This window comes from Mastigoproctus giganteus, chromosome 1 (assembly GCF_048544385.1).
Source record: "Mastigoproctus giganteus isolate SK-2022 chromosome 1, ASM4854438v1, whole genome shotgun sequence".
NCBI lineage: Eukaryota > Metazoa > Arthropoda > Arachnida > Uropygi > Thelyphonidae > Mastigoproctus > Mastigoproctus giganteus.
Genome location: NC_143575.1, coordinates 166,557,350 through 166,579,188, shown reverse-complemented (window position 1 = coordinate 166,579,188; position 21,839 = coordinate 166,557,350). Strand labels below are relative to the sequence as shown.

The 21,839-nt window shown below is 38.8% G+C and overlaps 1 protein-coding gene across 1 annotated transcript in view; it reads right to left on the bottom strand.

The window, feature by feature from the left end:
* Positions 1 to 21,839, bottom strand: part of Vps50 (vacuolar protein sorting 50) — a 731,402-nt gene that overhangs the window by 397,111 nt on the left and 312,452 nt on the right. Inside the window, exon 11 of the mRNA XM_090374870.1 lies at positions 7,031 to 7,163. Within this exon, the coding sequence (XP_090230996.1) occupies positions 7,031 to 7,163 (133 nt within the window). The remainder of the gene's footprint in view (positions 1 to 7,030; positions 7,164 to 21,839) is intronic.

Sequence of the window (21,839 nt, the reverse complement as noted above, 5' to 3'; positions counted from 1 at the left end):
AAATTTGTTTAGGCTATCAACTTCAACAACAAGTGATGGAAGTCGGTTCCATCAACCAACCACCCGCTGGCCAAAGGCAAATTTCCGCACATCTATCCGACATCCGTCCTTCCTCAATTTGAATTTATGCCCTCTGAGCTGATTATTCTGAGCAAGATGAAGAATCCCATTGGCATTGAGCATGCTCAAACCATTCAAAGCCTTATACACCTCTATCAGATCACCTCGCCGGTGCCTAGTCTCCAGACTCGGTAATTTGCAAAACTTAAGCCTTTCTTCGTAAGAGCAACCCTTTGTTCCATTCACTAATCTTGTTGCCCTTCTCTGTACCCGTTCCAGCACCTCTACATCCTTCTTGAAATGAGGCCTCCAGACCTGTATACAGTACTCAAGATGTGCCCTAACCATTGCCTTATACAAGGGAATAATCACCTCCTTATCCCTGCTAGAAAAATTCCTGTATATCATTGACAAGACACCATGAGCTACTCTTGCAGCTCGTCTGCACTGCTCAGAGAACTTCATATCTGCCTGCACAATTACCCCGAGGTCCTTTTCATTCTCCACCACTGTCAGTGTAGTACCGCAGAGTTGATACGTTGCTCTGGGGTTACTGTTTCGCATATGTAGTACTTTACATTTGTCAATGTTAAACTTCATTTGCCACCTCTCAGCCCATCTGTTCAACCTTTCCAGATCCTGTTGCAGCAGCATAGCGTCAGTGGTGTCCTTAACAACCCTGCCAACCTTTGTATCATCTGCAAACTTGGACATTAAACTTGATATCCCATCATCAATATCATTCATAAACACCGAAAACAACAACGGACCCAACACTGAACCCTGAGGAACTCCACTAATAACATTAGTCCACGTTGAGCAGTGTCCATTGATTACCACTCTCTGTCTTCTGCCACTCAACCATCCCCTTATCCATAGCAGCAATTTGCCTCCAATGCCACACTGCTCCAATTTGTGCAGCAGCCTTCCATGTGCAACAGTATCAAAAGCCTTTCTAAGATCCAAATATATAATATCAAAATTATTCCCTGCATCCAGTTCTTTTGTGACTACATCATAGTATCCAATCAAATTGGTCAGGCAAGACCTGCCCTTAACAAAACCATGCTGCGTCTGAGCTATAACTGAATTCTTGTCTAGATGATCCTGCAGTGCTTCTTTAACCAGTGCCTCCATTAATTTACCTGGAACAGAAGTTAAACTAACAGGTCTATAATTACTTGTGTCAGCCTTTGATCCTCCTTTGTGAATTGGGGTTACATTTGCACATCTCCAGTCTATGGGTACCTCCCCTGAGTCCAAAGAAGCTCTCATAATTATGGCTAGGGGTTTGCTTACTTCCTTTGCTGCCTCCTTTAATATAACTGGATAGATCCCATCCATCCCAGGTGCCTTTTTTATGTTTATCCTCAACAATCTCTCCTCCACTTTCCTCTCAGTTATTACAAAATCATCTGGCTCACTGCCAATGTTTACTTTACCTACATCATTCTCCTTCCTGAATAACTCCTCAAGCATGAATGTAGAGGCAAAATACTCGTTTAGATTGTTAGCCACCTGAGCAGGATCCTCAACTGTTGAACCATCAATATCCAGTGGACCAATCTGATTCATCCCTTTCCTTCTTGAGTTTAAATAGGTAAAGAACTCTTTTCTGTTTTTCTTTGCATCCTTTGCCAAGGATTTTTCGTAGTCTGCCTTTGCCTGCCTAATCTCCTTTGTGACTTGGTTACAGACCAACTTATATCTATCATAGGCTTCCATGTCACCCATTAATTTGTATGTATCCCATGCATTTTTCTTCTCTGCCACATGTCTCATTAGTTCATCTGACAACCATTAAGGCCTAAACCTTGAACAATATTTCTTAGTTGGTATGTAAAGCCTGGTAGCCTCCAAGATTAGTTCCTTGAATGCTCCCCATTTTGAGTTTGCTGTTGGTAACATCATCAGTTGGTCCACTGTATAGAATTTAAATACTGTCTCAGACCATCATAGTCGCCTTTACGAAAACAAAAACCCTTCCCTTTACCTCTGATGGTAGTTACCTCCTTGAGTAAATCCCACTTCAACACACTGTGATCACTGCCACCTAGTGGTTCATCTAGCTGCAGATTCTTAATGCATGAAGAATCACTACTGATAATCAGATCAAGAGTATTGCTCCCTCTTCTTGCCTCACGAACATGCTGATGTAGAAAACAATCATCCAATAAATCCACAAAAGCCTTGCTAGTGTGAGAGTGTAAAGTGCTAGTGTAAATATTCAATTGTTATATTTACAATATGGAGTAAACATTACACAGTTTATCAGATAATGAGTTTGAGGCACCACTAAAAACCAAAACAATGTTCATTTGCTTTAGCATTATCCATTCAAGATATTCACATACTTTTATTATTATTATTTAGATATAGATTAGTTAAAATAATTCATTGATCTGGATTTTTTTGTCAGCTACTTTGTTCAAGTGAAAATTATGAAGCACTATTAGTAAGAGAAGTCATCTGAAACTGAAAATATCATTATACAGTGAAGATAATATACAGTGAAATTTTTGTTACAGTATTAACAGTTACAGTTACAGTATTCATTGAAATGGGATTTTAATTATACTTGCCACTTCAAGATGATCTTTCTGAACATAAAAATACCATATTTATTTTTCCATTCCATATTAAGCATTTTCTATGACACTATTTTCGTACAGCCACCAGTGATCATCAAGTACTAATATCACCTCGTTGAGTAATAAAAAATTGATATTTTACGTACTTACTATAATTACAAACAGGACATTTTATTTTTATAATCCATAAAAACTGGAAACTGGAAAAATTGCTATTAAATATTCATAAAGGCAGTAATTATTTTAAAAAAATGAGGTGCAAAAAATACCCCTGTGTACCCCTCTTTGTACTATGAAATGTTTCTAAGAAAAAATGTTTCTAGATCTGCTTGAGCATGTACAGAGAGGGCAACAAGACTGGTAAGAGGTTGTTTGGTTTTTAGGAGCATTAGCAACTAAGGCCATATTGCTCCGGGATATGCGGTGGTCATTCCCTGACTTTTCCGCATCCTCCGTATTTGGTGGTCACGGGCTCGAGCCCCGGTCTAATCAAGAAGCCTGTGCTAAGCACTGATGCTCCTGCCCACCTGGCTACGGAGGGGCCTTCGTTATGTCAAGGAACTGGGTATATTCTTACCATGTGTATGCCATATCCAAAAATTTCATTACTTCATTCAACACGCCCCCCACCCCACTTTTTCTCACTATTAAAAATACCATGAATTGTCAAATTAATAAAGAAAACTTTTCTGTGAAAGATCTAAACCTCCCAAACACTTCCTAGTTCATTTCACAAATATACATTGTCTCATTTCTAATCTCAACGATGTCCATTTCCACTTACAGTTTGCCAAACCCCATGTACTTTTTCTGAGGGAATCTCAGTTATTAGTTGATTCAACCACTACTCATCTCAGATGACCAAATTATTTGCTGTATGATTCCTTTCACCTCAAAGGTAGTACTTGTGCATATGTCCATTCCGATATTCTCTGTCTTGGTAATTTGGAATCTCTTCTTTTCGATATTCTCTGGCTAAAATCTCTCTACCTCATTGTGTTAAATTCAACTGTTGTCTCTACCCTTTTCCTAACTCCACTAATCATTTGGAGCTCTTCGACTTCCACTCTCTGCAACTTGACTTTCTCCAGTTCAACTTTCCTAATTTTCCTTGATGATTTTAATGTACACAAATCCAGCAGGCTTCTGTTTTCTAGTCACACTGACTTGAGATGCTGAGACTTTTGCAATTACTAATGACCTTGCACAGATTGTTCATTTATGTACAAGAATACCGGACAATCCTTACCATACAGCCAACATGCTTGATCTTTTCCTCACCAACAACCCTTCTAAGTACACAGTCGAAGTTTGATTTAATTTGATTTGATTTGGATTTTATTGACGCATTAGCAACTAAGGCTATAATGCGCCAAGACCAGGTTACGGTCGAAGTGAGTGTGGTCCTTTACGCACCTCAGATCACAACTTGATGATTGTCTCTTCTCAAATGGAGCCTTTATCTCATGGCTATTCCCAACTTCATGTTGTTTGGAATTACAAAGATGCAAAATGGGATGACCTGCGAGACTTCTTTTCTTTCGTCGGATGATTGTTTCAAAACTTATGATGTCAACATTTGCTCAGATCATGTCAGTGAAATTAATCTTGTTGGAATGGAATCCTTTATTCCACACTCCAGTTTAAAATCTCATCCTTTATCTAAACCTTGGTTTTTCCAATAAATGTGCTAAGGCTGTTCAAGATAAGAATGTTGCATATCATAATTGGCTTGTTTCCAATTCTTCAGTTTCATTTTCTGCCTAGACCAAAGCTCACAACAATTGTAAAGCAGTTATTTATCGGTCCAAACTATATTTTTAACAGGCTAAGAGTTGAAAAGTTGCTTCTTGCCCTAATAGTAACCGAGCATTCTGGTCTCTTGCCAAAACTATTGGCCACAACTTTTGCCCATCTCTGCTCTCACCTTTGTCAAAACCAGTTGGTTCTGTTGTCACTTTGGCCAAGGAGACAAAGCTTTTTCTTCCAACTCATGTATTAATGATCTGGGTAAAACATCTCCTACCATTCCCAACACACTCCATTCAATGCCTCCTATGGTTTTCCATCAAAAGGATGTCAGAAGGATTTTGACAAAACTTGATGCTCTGAAAGCTCCAGGTCCTGATGGTATTCCTCCATGTATTCTCAAAACCTGTGCTCCCAAACTTACTCCTGTTCTTTGCCGCCTTTTCTCACTTTCTTATTCCAAAGGTGTTTTTCCATCTGCTTGGAAATTTGCTCATATCCAGCCGGTTCCTAACAAGGGTGACAAATCCCTCCCATTCAATTATCATCCCATTGCAATTACTTCTACCCTTTCTAAAGTAATAGAAAAATCAATTAACCAGCAACTCAAACTATCTAGAAACCTTTTGTCTGATCAACGATCGCCAGTATGGATTCAGTCAGTGTCGCTCCACTGGTGATATTCTGGCTTATAATACCCATTTAGGGACAATTTCAAGGGAAAAGTTCGGTGAAACATAAGCAGTTGCTCTTAACATCTCAAAAGTCTTTCGATCGTGTTTGGCATAAAGGTCTTCTAAACAATCTTCCATCTTATGGCTTGCCAACTGTTTTTCGTAATTGGTTATTCAGTTTTCTCTCTGGCGCTCACTTAAGCCTGTGGTAGATGGCTCTCTGTCTTCTAACTTCTCCACCAATGCTGGTGTCCCACAAGGTTCAGTTCTTCCCCTCAACTCCTTTCCTCTAGTATATTAATGACCTTCTACCATTGACCAGAAATCCTATCCATAATTTTGCTGATGATAGCACAATGCATTACACTTTTCAGTTTGAGAAACCTCGCCCTGCTCAATCAGCTTCAACTTTTTGAATATCTGCTACCAATTCCTTAAATGCCAATCTCCAGGTAATTCTTCAGTGGGGCAATGACACTTAGTTCATGTCAATCCTTCTAAAACTCAGCTCTGTCTTATATCTTACAAAAGGATTCTTCTGCATCTATGCTTATCTTTGGTGACACTCTGATTTCTAGGCAAGATGATATATCTCTTTTTGGAATTACCCTGACTTCTAATCTCTCTTGGAACAAGCACATCACAAATATTGCTTCATCTGCATCTAAAAAACATGGTTTTCTCTTTTGCTCTTGGCGTTACATTTCTTCCAAACAGCTGTTCCCTCTGTACAAATCCAAATCCGCCCAACCACGGAATACTGTTCTAACATCTGGGGTGGTGCCTCCCAAAACCTCTCTCTCAAGCTTCTAGATTCAATTCAGAAGAGGGCAGTTAGGTTAATTAATCACTCATCTCAGACGTTCTGCTTCTGCTGCATGCCTTTTCTACAGATACTTCCACGGGCACTGTTCTTTTGAATTGGCTTCCATAATTCCCGCTCTCTCTTTTAAAACAGTCCAAACATGTGCCGCCACCAGCCAACATCCATTTACTGTTGAACTTCAAACTCAAAGAACCAACTTTTCATCTTCCTCATCTATTTATTCCACTGCCGTTTTCTGGAACAACCTTCTTTCATACGTATTTTTTGGAAATTACAGTCTACAGAAGTTCAAGTCTAATGTCAACAAATATCTTCTTTCGTCTTCTGAACCTCCACCCCATGCACGGTACTAGGTACTATAGGTTGTAATACCTCTCGTGTCTTGGGTTTTCATAAAAAATAAAACACAACCTACATCAGCAATAGCTAAGAACAACAGAAACATGAATTAACACATTTCCTGTCAGCTGTATTTGAGAGTATGCTACCCAATGCACTGTAATTTTTGGAATGTTGTGGGAAAAAAAAATTCATGTTGAAATATACTAAACAGTCTGATAGTTCATAAATAATGGTTGAAAAGTAAAGGTTAAGAATTCATAAGAATAAAGGAAACAATAAGTTGTGCTAAGATTGATTCTGTAAATCAGAACCAATCTTAAAATATAAAAAAAAATTTATCCATGTACATTGACTAACATCAGTATAAGCAAAGAACAAATAAAACTGTTCCAAATCTATAAACAAAAACCAAGTTTTGCTGCAAAGAGTTCAGTTTGCCAACATTTGAATAGCTGTTAATTTTATATATTTTTAGGGCACTCATTTGTTGACTGTTTAAAACAGTGGCTGCTCTTAAGAATATGCATTATGGCACAGTGCTTGGGTGCCTTCTGAACTCATATATGTATTGCGTCAGCAAACACGTTAAATTATTAATAAATGTGATGGAAAAGTACACATTTGTTGAGTATTACAGATTAGTAGTAATTCAGTCTCAATTAACAGCTATCCATGACATTTAAGTTCAAAATCTTGAGAACAAGGTTGTTTTAAGACTAACCTTTAACACTAATCCTCCCCCTCCCCTCAATTAGATAAATTGTATGAAATTCGATATTCATTCATACCTTCTCCTGAGTGATAGACATGAATTTCTTGCTTGTCATGCCACTCAAGAATGCACCAGTAGCTATGCATCACTTCCCATAAGGACTTACATAGATCAGTTAGACAGGGTGTAAAACTCTCCATTGTAATATACTAAAAAAAAGTTGATCAAATATAAATAAATATGAATATGAACTATTATCCAAATATTACTTACAATATTACCTTAAATCTATTTAAGTATTAATGCAAAAAAAAAAAAAAAAAAAAAAAAACCACCAAGAAATACAGCAGAATTCCAGTTATTTAAACATTCCAATTATCCAAGAAAATGTTCGTAAAAAACACATAAAAAAATGCTTTCAGGCTGTTTTTCTTTGCTTTTATTTCCCCCCCCCCCCAATTTTGCTTATATAAATTAGTACATTTCAACCATGTCATTTCCGTATAATATTAGCCACTCTGATATGAGGAATAAAAGTTTCATTCTAAAAAAAGTTAGATGTTTTAATTTCACCATTACATAAATTACAGTAAGCTCTCAGTTTACGAACATTTGCTTTATGAACCTCTGATCTTAAAAATGACAAAAATTGACAATTATAAATTTGATTTATAACCTCATTTTGATCTTATGAACTTTTCCACACCTTTATTGTACACTTCATATTGTATATGAAGGGATTAGGTAATAAAACCTTATTATTATAAGAATGTTTGAAATTCCTAGTTTTTTATGTGACTTGTTTTTTAAATTTTTATTTTTATTGTCCTCCAACTTAACTTTCTATAAAACAGAATTTCCTTATACAGTTCAGTATACTCTGTAATAAATTAGGTGGATATTTTAACACCAAAGCACAAAACTAGAGACAAATAATGAATTGCATGTCAGCTGTAGATTGTTTTAATAATGATCCCAGTTATCATTTTTTGACACATTAAGAAATTGTTTCACCACTAAATACTCATCTGAATAAGCTTGATATTAAAATAAAAAGGAAACATTATACAATGGAAACCAACAGTCAGTGAAGCATTTTAACACCCTTCAAATTGCTACAGGATGGAGGATGGGCCCAATCACAAACAGAATTGGGTGCGATCCAATTTGTGTTTGATGAAAACACAGGATTTTGCACATTCTGTTTTTAAACATCTAATATTGTAGATTTAAGCAATAAAAAAAAAGACATTCTTTTAAGAATGTCTTTTTTTTTATTGCTTTTCTTGCAGTGAAGAAAAAGAGTGATAATGTCCAAGCAGAAAAACAGTGGTTAGAAAAGACATGTATATTGCAGCATGTACAAACTATAAATACAAATGTAATTTTCATATATTTTTCCTGCTTTCCTTTTATGCTACAGAAAGATTACATTTAAAATCTTTTTTTTTTTTTATGAAAACCCCAAATACAAAAGGTATTAGAACCTAGAGTACTTAGTATCGTGCAAGGGTTGAAAGTTGACATCTGACTTGATTTTCTGTAGATTGCAATTTTCAGCAAATGTGTGAAGGGAGGTTTGTTCCAGAAAATGGAAGTTGAATAAATGAAGAAGAAGAAGAGTTGGTTCTGTGAGTTTGAAGTTGAGGTAAATGGATGCTGACTGGTTGTGACGTGTTTAGACTGGTTTGAAAGGGAGAGGAGAAATCACAGAAGCCATTTCAGAAGCACAGTGTTTATGGTAGTATCTATAAAAAAGGCAAGCAGCAGAAATAGAAATTTATGAGACAGAGAGTTCTGTATTGTATTTGTATTTTTGCATGGGGGGGGGGCTCCTAGAACAGAAGTTCATCTCTGCCTCGTTGCTCTGTTCAGTTTTTGCACTCCATCAGGGTAAGGCCAGTATGTGTTGTGTAATAATAATAATAAAAAAAAAATTTTCCCTCCCACACACGATGGAGAGTCCTGTGCTGGTTAAACTGGGATAGGGGAAAAGGAAGCAGAGAGGAAGAAGAAAAAAAAAGAAAGGGGGTTTTCATTATCCTGCATGGGAAAAAGTGATAGGACAGAAAAATTTTGTGTGTGTGTGTGTGTGTGTGTGTGTGTTCTGTAGTGTAGCATCGTGTATTGGCCTTTTGGCTACTTGGAAGCAGGATCACCTAAGCTTCCACTTCCAGGTACTCGTTCCTAGCAGCAGGAAGGCAAAGCCTCCCCTACTATCTGCGCGCCCTCCTCCCTGGGAAAATTTTCCCAGGGAGGAAAAGAAAACTAGAATAAGGTGAAAAGAGGATATGATTAAAGAGGAGAGGGACTCCCAGGCCCAGGGGAGCCCAAGTCCAGGATAAATTGTTGGAAAAAAAAAAGAAAATAAATAATAATAATAAAATAAAATAAAATAATAATAAAATAAAAAAAAATAAAATAAAATAATAATAATAAAATAAAAAAAATAAAATAAAATAATAATAATAAAATAAAAAAAAAATTTAAAAAAAAATGAGTGGTTGAGAGGTTGTTAGCCTGATCTGGAAAGCCCCTGGCCATAGAGGAATGCAAGTGTGTGTGTGTGGTGGTGGGGACAAAAAAACCTTTAAATCTCACACCCCAATCGCAGAAAGGAAGGGGGCATCAATCAAGTACCAGCAACAGGTAGAACGGGAGAAAAAAAATATATATAATAAAAAATAAATAAATAAAATAAAAGAAAATAAAAAAGTTTTCCATGCCACACAATGATTTTTATCCTGTGCAGGACGGAGACGGAAAGAGTAGCAAGAGAGTGCTATTGCTACTCTGGATCCAGAAACTAGTTCCAGACCCAGAGGAGGGAGAGAGAGAGAGAGAGAAAAGAAAAACTTATGATACGAAATTTATCATTTTGCAGTCAGCTCAAGTCCTAGTTTGGTGGTCAGGTTTAGGTGTCAGGTTTAGGTTCTAGTCAAGTTTAGGTGTCTGCGTCTGGTTCAAACGTCCTTAGCAAATGTTTGGAAGGCCCTCAGGTTGTCAGTCATCATAATAAATTGGTCAATATGGCCAGGGTCAAGGTTTGTCACAATAGTTTTCAGTTGTGCTCGTTGCTCTTCATATTGAATGCAGTCAAAGAATGTATGGAACCAGTTCTCTTTTCCCCCCACATCCGCATCAATCCACGTTTCAGAATCCCTGCTGAAATAGCTTTTCATTAAGGGAGCCATGCCCCGTTACCAGGAAAGATGTTTCAAGGCTCAGTGAGAACCACCTTCCCACTACTTTATTCATTGTAAACATTACATCTGGAAGGAATCTTTTAGTCACAATCCCAAGGTTCGAGGTGTCCCATCTGGTCCGCCACACACTGACGAACTCGCTGAAACAGTGTTTTCTTTAGTTAACACAAAGGAGATCTGCATATCCAGAATGGAATGGAAGTGGGGATTCTTCTCTTGAAAGAGCCCTCGGTAGATAATGAAAAGATCTAGGGGAAGTCTCCCTGCAATTAGATTTATAGACCTAGTCAAGATCCTTGGTTTATTCTGAATTTAGATAGCGAGATTTTGGAAGTTGATTAATTACTTAGTGTCCATAGATTTACCATTCGTAACTTGCCGCCATTGTTATACGGTGCAATGTTATATCCCATACTGGAGAGCGTTAGCGTTAGCATTAGCATTAGTAGAGGCATTTGATGCAAGAAAGCAAGCTTATGCAGCATCAGCCAAAAAAAAAAAAAAAAAAAAAAAACCCACTTCCACTTCACCCCTCTGTTCGTTCAAAATACCTGTCCAGCTGAGCCTTAAACTTATTTGGGCTATCAACCTCCACCACAAGGGATGGCAGTCTGTTCCACCAACCAACCACCTGCTGGCTAAAGGCAAATTTCCGCATGTCTATCCTACATCTGTCTTTCCTCAATTTGAATTTATGCCCTCTCAGGTGATTTTTCTGAGCTAGAGGAAGAATCCCATCAGCATTGAGCATGCTTAAACCATTCAAGGCTTTATACACCTCTATCAGATCACCTCGATGGTGCCTAGTCTCCAGACACTGTAATTTGCAAAACTTAAGCCTTTCTTCGTAAGAGCACCCCTTTGTTCCATTCACTAATCTTGTTGCCCTTCTCTGTACTCGTTCCAGCAGCTCTACATCCTTCTTGAAATGAGGCCTCCAGACCTGTATACAGTACTCTAGGTGTGGCCTGACCATTGCCTTATACAATGGAATAATCACCTCCTTATCCCTGCTGGAAAAATTCCTGTATATCATTGACAATACTCCATGAGCTACTCTTGCAGCCCATCTGCACTGCTCAGAGAACTTCATATCTGCCTGCACAATCACCCCCAAGTCCCTTTCATTCTCTACCACTGTCAGTGTAGTACCACAGAGTTGATACGTTGCTCTGGGGTTGCTGTTTCCCATGTGTAGTACTTTACATTTGTCAATGTTAAACTTCATTTGCCACCTCTCAGCCCATCTGCTCAACCTTTCCAGATCCTGTTGCAGCAGCATAGTGTCAGTAGTGTCCTTGACAACCCTGCCGACCTTTGTATCATCTGCAAACTTGGACATTAAGCTTGATATACCATAATCAATATCATTTATAAATACAGAAAACAATAATGGACCCAACACTGAGCCCTGAGGGACTCCACTAAGCTTAGTATAGTACATAATATTATCAATTAATCAGTAAAATTTATTAATCTTGTTAAACTTCATTGTCAATTAAATTCTACTTTTTTAACTATAAATACATATAGCGACTTAGATTTTACAAACGTAACATTATTAATTAATACATAACTTGATATAGAAGTTATATAATGAAACTTGGAATAATACTCGATACAGAAAAATATATATATAGATATGTAGTATTATAACTACATTGGGATATAAGTTTAGGGTTATAATTTTGTATTGAAATTGAATTGAAATCATGACTCAGACCAGAGCAGAAAAGCAAAAGGCTCAAGCTAATGGGAGTGCTGTGGCTCAGGGGAGAACTCAGGGCAGCAGTTGTCCTCTGAATCACAGCCTTTTAAAATGCACTGCTTGTTTGATGTTTTGGAGCAATCAGGTACGGGACATGATATTGCCAAGGGGAATGTCTTTGTGTGTGCAAGATGTAAGGAGTGTGAGGAAATCAGGCGACAACTCATCGTTCTTATGGGCTTATATGAGAGCTTGAAGTACAGGGTGGATGGCCTCGAAGGATCTAAATTGAGGGGCCCATCAAGCTCTCAGCTGCCCACATCAACACCAGAGCTTGCACTTCATCATCACGAAACACAGCGGCATCCCCCAAGGCAGAATGCACTGGTCCCACAGGAAACAGTAGTCGATGACTCTATTGTTAGGAAAACGGGGAAATTTGAGTATAAAAAGGATAGGTGAAACAGGACCAGGGTATGTCTGCCAGGGGCAAAGGTTGATGACGTTGTAGAGCAGATATCATCTTTCAAGGGCACAAAAGGTGATATTGTTGTACACTTTGGCTCTAACTGGAATTACTTAACAAGTACAGGTTGCTGTTGAAAAAAACTGAATTATGGTTGAATTTGAAAGTGTCTGCAATTCTGCCCACACAAGGTAGGTGGGAGTATATGATGAGAGCCTTGTCGATCAATTCCGCCCTGGAAAGTTTGTGCAAGGCTCAAGGGGTACAATTTTTTTCAGCCTGGTCTGTGCTTGTTAACAAGAGAGACTGCTTCTACAGTGATGGGATTTAGACAGTTAAATAGAACGGGTGCAAGAATATTTGCTGATGTTATCGAGGCAGTGTTAGGTTAGGTGCTAGCTTGGAGTTTAACAGTAGCCGCTGGCAGAGGTGAAAATGATTCTTGCACTGCTTTTATTGGAATGAGCAGCAGACTGGAAAACAAGATGCAGGGTATTTCAGAGACTGTTGGGAGTCACTGCAGTACAAGTAAACACATGGGTTGTGTTAGGGTAAATAAGAATAAGAACAGATGCATGTATACTTGCATATACACCAATGCTAGGAGATTGGTAAATAAATTTGATGAATTTGAAGTGTTCGTCAAAACATCAAAGGCAGATATTTTGGGATATCAGAAAGGAGTTGTCACACAGATATAAGGAATGCAAAACTGGAATTTGGGGGGTGCAATGTGTACAGTAAGGATAGACAGGATAGAAAGGGAGGAGGGGTTATGCTATTAGTTAAGAAACACATAAAATCCAAAGAAGCGCAGCCAGTTGACATCGCTAGACAGTGCAGTGTCGAGTCAGTTGGTGTGACATAAGCACTGGGAGATCAAAATTTTGAGTAGGAGTGTGTTATAGGCCTAATGACTCTGATGAGAATAATACAGGTGACCCGCGCTTAACGCTGATCATTCGTTCTGGAAAAACAGAGCGCTAAGTGAATCCGCGCTAAGCGAGCGCCGCTTTCCCATAAGGTAACATATGTATTTGTGAGCTGCGGTCGGTGCCATAGGATATTTCCTAATCAATAATAAACGGTAATGAAAAGATGCACAAATGTCGGTCAAAATATTTAATATTCAAATATTTGCACATATAAAATATTCTGCATTACATACAATTATGTGGTAACTACTTGCGTATCAAAAGTAAACTTAAAATTCCAATTAAAATCATGAATTTAATTGATTTAATTTAATGGATGAATTTAATCATGAAAAATGTGTGGATTTTGAGTTGAACTTTGGCCCTCTTCCAAATAAACTAAAAGGGGTATTAATTTTAAATCCCCCGCAGCGTTACCACCCAACAATAACGTCAACTGATCCTTCGCCGCTTTGAAACTTGGCATGTTTTTTCTTCTTTCAATATGAAACTTCTTTTAGGCATTCGTTTCCACAAAAGTCCTGCTTCAGCTATGTTAAAAACTTGTTGAGAAGTATAACACATAATATACCTCTTCAATAATTTTAACAAGTTCTTTTTTGAAAGTTTCGGCTCCTTGATCTGCACTCCCTGGATTCTAAATCTATTCTACCAGCCCTTACCAGTTTTAAATGGTTCCACATTTTTTTTTTTTTTTTTAGGCGAGTTTTCTTCAGATCATCATATTGGCTAATCTCTCTCTCTCTCTCTCTCTCTTTTTTTTTTTTTTTTGTTAATATTTAATTTAACTGAATTCTGCATTGGACATTATCTTCAATAAAATTAAAGTCTTTCCATTTCAATCCTAATAGCCGGCCTAGTCCTAGTTGCTTGCAGTGGAACAGCTACCTTTCCCGCTGCAATAATTAATTCTTTATTTTTTTATAATTGTTCTTACAGTTAAAGTTGCAAGTCCTAAATTATGGCACACATCCGCTTGTCATTGACCGGAATCGATTCGCTTCAAAACGTCTAATTTTAAAATTCAGTCTTTTTCTTACATTTATAGTCTTCGTACTGTGCTCAGACGTTGTTGATTTTTCATTCTTTTTTCATTCTTCGAAAATGTAACTGCGTTGGTTGCATTAATTATGATACAATGTTCGAGTAAACTGTCCATTTCGCACGTTGTCTAATACGGTACTGAGTGATGACTAGACTTCGGATAAATGCATATAACGCAAATATTACAAGCAATATACTTCGTCATTTTTTAAAATGTTGATCTAGGAACTACGTAACAAGCCACTGTACTGAAATTAAATTAGCGTGCGAGAAAATTTCACTGAGCGTGGGAAAAGTTTTAATGCTGTTTTGCTCTTCATTTTCAAGCTATCGACTCCATCAAATGAAACGATTTCGTTAAATATGTCAAAAATGTAATCTGTAAAAGAGCGTTATAGTGATCTGTGACAGCGTTATAGTCAGACACGGGTTATAATATAATAACAGCGTTATAGCGAATCAGCGTATAGCGAACCGCGTTATAACGGTTGCCTGCTGTAATAATAAACTGTGTGAGCAGTTGGTGCTCTTCATTCCATGTCTGTTGTCTCATTTTGAACCTAAATTAAGTTTATATTCTCAAGAAATATTTTAAGCATTAGTAGAGGTATATGATGCAAGAAAGCAAGCTTATGCAACATGAGCCAGATAAAAAAAAAAAAAAAAAAACTTCCACTTCACCCCTCCGTTCGTTCGAAATAGCTGTCCAGCTGAGCCTTAAATTTATTTAGGCTATCAACTTCCACAACAAGGGATAGAAGTCTGTTCCACCAATCAACTACCCACTGGCTAAAGGCAAATTTCCTCACGTCTATCCTACATCTGTCTTTTCTCAATTTGAATTTATGCCCTCTCAGGTGATTATTCTGAGCAAAAGGAAGAATCCCATCAGCATTGAGCATGCTCAAACCATTCAAGGCTTTATACACCTCTATTAGATCACCTCGCTGGTGCCTAGTCCCCAGACACTGTAATTTGCAAAACTTAAGCCTTTCTTCGTAAGAGCACCCCTTTGTTCCATTTACTAATCTTGTTGCCCTTCTCTGTACTCGTTCCAGCATCTCTACATCCTTCTTGAAATAAGGCCTCCAGACATGTATATAGTACTCTAGGTGTGGCCTGACCATTGCCTTATACAAGGGAATAATCACCTCCTTATCCCTGCTAGAAAAATTCCTATATATCATCGACAATACACCATGAGCTACTCTTGCAGCCTGTCTGCACTGCTTAGAAAACTTCATATCTGCCTGCACAACCACCCCCAGGTCCCTTTCATTCTCTACCACTGTCAGTGTAGTACCACAGAGTTGATATGTTGCTCTGGGGTTGCTGTTTTCCATATGTAGTACTTTACATTTGTCAATGTTAAACTTCATTTGCCACCTCTCAGCCCATCTGCTCAACCTTTCGAGATCCTGTTGCAGTAGCATAGTGTCAGTAGTGTCCTTGACAACCCTGCCAACCTTCGTATCGTCTGCAAACTTGGACGTTAAGCTTGATATACCATCATCAATATCATTTATAAATACAGAAAACAATAATGGACCCAATACTGAACCCTGAGGGACTCCACTAATAACATTAGTCCACGATGAGCAGTGTCCATTGATTACAGCTCTCTGTCTTCTCCCCTTCAACCACCCCTTTATCCATAGCAGCAATTTGCCTCCAATGCCACACTGCTCCAATTTGTGCAGCAGTCTTCCATGTGCAACAGTATCAAAAGCCTTTCTAAGATCCAAGTATATAATATCAAAGTTATTCCCTGCATCCAGTTCTTTTGTGACTGCATCATACTTTCCAATCAAATTGGTCAGGCAAGACTTGCCCTTAACAAAACCATGCTGTGTCTGAGCTATAATTGAAGTCTTGTCTAGACGATCCTGCAGTGCTTCTTTAACCAGTGCCTCCATTAGTTTTCCAGGAACAGAAATTAAACTAACAAGTCTATAATTACTTGTGTCGCCCTTTGATCCTCCTTAGTGAATTGGGGTCATTATTTGCACATCTCCAGTCCATGGGTACTTCCCTGAGTCCAAGGAAGCTCTCATAATTATGGCTAAGGGTTTGCTTACTTCCTTTGCTGCCTCCTTTAATATAACTGGATAGATCCCATCCACCCCAGGTGCCTTTCTTGTATTTATCTTCAACAATTTCTCCTCCACTTTACTCTCAGTTATTACAAGATTCTCTACCTTACTGCCAGAGTTGAATACACCTCTGGCATTCCCCTCGCTGAATAACTCCTCATGTGTGAATATCGATGCAAAATATTCATTCAGTTTGTTAGCTACCTGAGCATGATCATCAACAGTTGACCCATGGATATCAAGTGGACCAATCTGATTCATCCCCTTCCTTCTAGAGTTTACATAAGTAAAGAACTCTTTGCTGTTTTTCTTTGCATCCCTTGCCAAAGATTTCTCGAAATCTGCCTTCGCCTGCCTAACCTCCTTTGTAACTTGGTTACAGATCAACTTGTATCTATCATAGGCTTCTGTGTCATGGGTTAATTTGCATGTATCCCATGCATTTTTCTTCTCTGCCATATGTCTCATTAGTTCATCTGACATCCACTTAGGCCTAAACCTTGAACAATATTTCTTAGTTGGTATGTAAAGCCTAGTAGCTTCCAAGGTAAGGTCTTTGAATGCTTCCCATTTTGAATTTGCTGTTGGTAACATCCTCAGTTGGTCCCACTGTATAGAATTTAAATACTGTCTCAGTGCATCGTAGTCGCCTTTACGAAAGCAATAACCCTTCCCTTTACCCCTAACGGTTGTTACCTCCCTGAGCAAATCCCACCTCAGCACACCGTGTTCACTGCCACCTAGTGGTTCATTTACCTGCAGATTCTTAATTCATGAAGAATCACTACTGATAATCAAATCAAGAGTATTACTCACTCTAGTTGCCTCCCGAACATGCTGATGTAGAAAACAATCATCCAATAAATTCACAAAAGCCTTGCTAGTGTGTGAGTGACCAGCCCCCCAAATTCCAGTTAATATCTGGGAAATTAAAATCCCCCATTATAAGACTCTCTGATTTACTGGCCAACTCTATTTCCCTGTACAGTTTCTTATTATACTCATCAGAGTCATTAGGCCTATAGCACACTCCTACTTTCAATTTTGATCTCCCAATGCTTATGTCACACCAAAATGACTTGACACTGCACTGTCCAGCAATGTCGACTGGCTTCACTTCCTTGGATTTTATGTATTTCTTAACTAATAGCATAACCCCTCCTCCCTTCCTATCCTTTCTGTAGACATTGTACTCCCCAAATTCCAGTTCTGCATTCCTTATATCTGTGTGACACCACGTCTTTGAAATCCCCACAATATCTGCCTTTGATGTTTTGAGCAATACCTCAAATTCATCAAATTTATTTACTAAACTCTTAGCATTGGTGTACACGCAAGTATACATGCACCTGTTCTTTTTCTTAGCTACCCTAACACAACCCATGTGTTTACTTGTACCCCAATGATTCCCAGCAGTCTCTGAAATATTCTGCATCTTATTTTCCAGGCTGCGGCTCATTCCAATAGAAGCAGTGCAAGAATCACTTTCACCTCTGCTAGTCGCTACTGTTAATCTATTAGTCCTTGTATCCCCCGAATCTAGCAGTTTTCTGACCCACCTAACACTGCCTCTATAGCATCAGCAAACATTCTTGCACCCTTTCTATTTAAGTGTATCCCATCCCTGTAGAAGCAGTATCTCCTGTTAACAAGTACAGGCCAGGCTGAAAAAAATTCTACCCCTTGGGCCCTGCACAATCTTTTCAGGGCTGAATTGATCGACAGGGATCTCATCATATACTCCCTCCTATCGTGTCTGGGCAGAATTGCAGACACTTTCAAATTCAACCCTAATTCATGGCTTTTTTTCAACAGTGACCTGTAGTACTTGTTAAGTAATTCTGCCAGTCTCCTACTATTAATATCATTAGTGCGAACGTGTACAACTATATCACCTTCTGTGACCTTAAAAAAGATGATATCCGCTCTACAACGTCATCATCCTTTGCCCCTGGCAGGCACTCATGGTTCATACTGGTAGAGACAGAAGGGAAGAGGACCCCTTGGGACCTGGTTGATAAACTTGTCAGGAACAAAATCAGTCAGGAACAAAATCTACACACATGAATTCCATCTGCAATAAAGGCTCACCTGAGACAACAAATTGGCTGGACAAAATTCTGGATGATATGATTTACAAGGCAATGCTTCTCTAAAAACTGACTTTCATAATCAAGTCATTACCGACAATCAAAACTTCCAAACTTCCGCTACAGAAGATTCTTTTAGTGAAGAGGAAGTGGCATTGGTCATCAGCAAAATCAAGAATGGTAAATCTCGTGGTCTGGACCTCCTTGAGGTGGGGTGGAGCCTGCCTTTGGCCTGTTGCTCCTGCTATCTCCATTCAGTTTTTCAACAGCTGCCTGAGAGATGTCGCATTTGAATCATGCTGGAAACTTGCAAACGTAAGATTTCTACCGAAGGGTCCCAATGGCAGGACATCACCCTATCATCCTATAGCACTTTTACCAATACTGGGTAAAGTGTTTGAGAGACTCCTGCTATTTTGCCTCCATCCTGCATACAAAGCTAAAGGTCTTGCAGCTCCCCTCCAGTTTGGGTTCAGGCCAGGTTATTCCACGATTGACACTCTGATCGCAAGTCTGAAACTTGCGAAAGATTCTGAGGTCACCTACGTCTTAGCAATTTTTATAGATTTTAAGGGGAGCCTTTATCACCGTTTGGGCAGACTGAACGTTGATGGGAGCAGTCAGTGGCCTTGACCCTCTGTAGGGTGGCCAGCCATCCTACAGAGGGTCAAGGCCACTGACTGCTCCCAGAATCTGTTCTACTGCCTCAAGAGCTACTTCTCTAACTAAAGTATCACTATCTAAACAAAGTGGAGGGCGCTGTGATCGTGGAGGTGAACGGAAGCATCTGCAAGAAGCCCCACGTGATGTAAACGGAGGATAGGGACCGACGGCGGCAGGGAGGATTTCATTCAGCTTCACAAACCACAGAACTTGGATTCTTCATGTTGTGTACAGATGAAAACAACTAGCATTGTTCAGGCAAGCTTGTTAGTTATAGTTGTTTTTAGCTATTGTTGATTTTTTGAATGCGTTTACCTGCAGTACGATTGTTACAGCGTTAGTGGTCCTATTAGTGCAGATTTTGATTCTGCAATACCTCAAAATTCCAAAAATTGGAATAAATTCGTCGATCAAATTAGCTGGATACAAGTTATTTGTGAGGGGAAATGTGAATTTCACTTAGATTAAACATATTCTTGCATATAAGAGTATCTTTCTTTGCGTGTGACTGTTTTCCCGCCAAAACTGGAAAATGCTATATCTTGGGTTTTAATTGGCCCACGACGATAAAATATCCCTTAAATTACTCCCCTGGGTATAAGGAACATTATAATAACAGCAAAATGACTAGCAAAAAGCAAAACTCAAGGGAAAAAACTGAAAAATTTTAAAATATCGATCGCGATCCTGACTTGAAGGACCTGCCTGATTGTGGGATAGAGGTACTAAACAATGAAGAAATTACAAACGAAGCCTTAGAATCTTGCCACCTTAGTGTAAAATGGGCTAGAAAAAGCAAAAACCAGGTAGAAAATACAGATCAAAAGGAGAATGATAATTTAGAGTCACAGGTAACAAAAACAGAAGAGGAGGAGGGGAAATTTCAGCTTATAAATCAAATAGAGGATCCCATAAGACAAATTAAAGAAATGAAACTGTTCCCAGAAGAGTTTCTTTATAAAAGACAAATAGGATTACATCTGCGACAAGATTACAGATAGTGAACTGCTGGTCTGTTTTGGAACGTAGAATGGTTGAACTTAAAGAGAAAACTAAGTACTGAAAGCAAAAGTAGAAACGGTGACTGAAGAGAAGAATAATTATAAAGAAATAAATACTTTTGACTTATGCCCAAGTAGCAAGGGCCACCAAAGCAGATTCATCACAAACTAAACAAACCAACAATAAGATTAAGGAAATACCAAAGGCAAAAGAAACAAACAATCATTATAAAGGCTAAGCCTGACTCTACATACAAATCCAGCGAGGCAGTCAGGAATACTATCACGACAAAATTAAAACCTCATTTGAAAGAAATAAAGAGGATGTTAAAAAGATTGAAACCAACCCAGCGGTAGTAAAACTGGGACTGCAAACAGAAAAGCCAAGGGGCAGGAACTTCAACATTATTATATTTGATATCCCTGAGACAACTCTGGCAATAGATCTTATGTTGGATTTCTACAACAAAATCAATATAATGGAACTGGATAAGTTTGCCAAAGAATTTCTTCTAAAAAGAGGGACAAAAAACAAAAGAAATGGGCAATTCAATGTCATTGTGGAAGTGTTAACCAGAATTTAGAAACACCTACAAGGACAGCAAAGAGTCTAGGCTGGCTGGACCAGTCATAAATTCAGGGAATTCGTTCCTGTACAGAAGTGCTTTAACTGTCATAAATATGGCCATATTGCCAGAGACTGCAGTCAGAATTCCCATGTCTGTGGCCACTGTGCAGTCACTGGCCACGATTACAAGAACTGCCAAAATAAAAATCAGCAGCCAAAATGTGCTACCTGTAAAGTAGCATGGCTGACTGACTATGCACATAGTATCAGGGATGATAAATGCCCCTGTTATAAAAAAAAATGGTAAAACGTATACAATCTAAGACCAACTATGGGCCAGATTGAAAACATAAATGTGACTAGGGCTCTAAATCTTGTCCAATTGAATGCTCAAAGAGCAAGAGCCATTGTCGATCAGATCAAACTCAAATTGGAAGAAAATAATATAGATATCTTGGAATTACAAGAGCCCTACACACACACATATGGGTAGGGTACAGTCACAAAGGTGGGTCACCTCTGCTCTCCAGTGGCAGTGTGTGCCCATATCACCAGTGCTTGTAGGACAGTTTTACATTATTTCACTATATTCTAGACCAGGTGAAGATATGAATCCAGCTATTCAATACCTACAAGCAGTCATAGACTTGTTATCTACTGCAAATATCATTGTGTGTGTGTGTGTGTGTGTGTGTGTGTGTGTGTGTGTGTGTGTGTGTGTGTGTGTGTGTGTGTGTGTGTGTGTGTGTGTGTGTGTGTGTGCTGATGTCAACTGCCAGCCAGCCTTATGGCATAGGTATAGGTATGTTGAGGGTCTGACGGCTCCGGGGATGTCTCCCATCTCTGCGTATGTTCTATGTATCAAGTGACGGTACCCTGTCGATGCCAGAGGTTTAAAAATAATGTATGGGTCATGTGGTATGTAGTTTGTTGTGCCCATTGTTCATCTGGCCTGTTGGCCGCCGGGCCCCCAGTGGAACCAGGCGTTACCATACCTAGCGATGGGGATGCCAGCCGGGTGTACCAAGAAACTAATTATACTCTGGCAGGTCCTGTCACTTACTTTCCTGGGATTTCGGTGACTAGGACCTAAAATAAAGGTTGGAGTTAT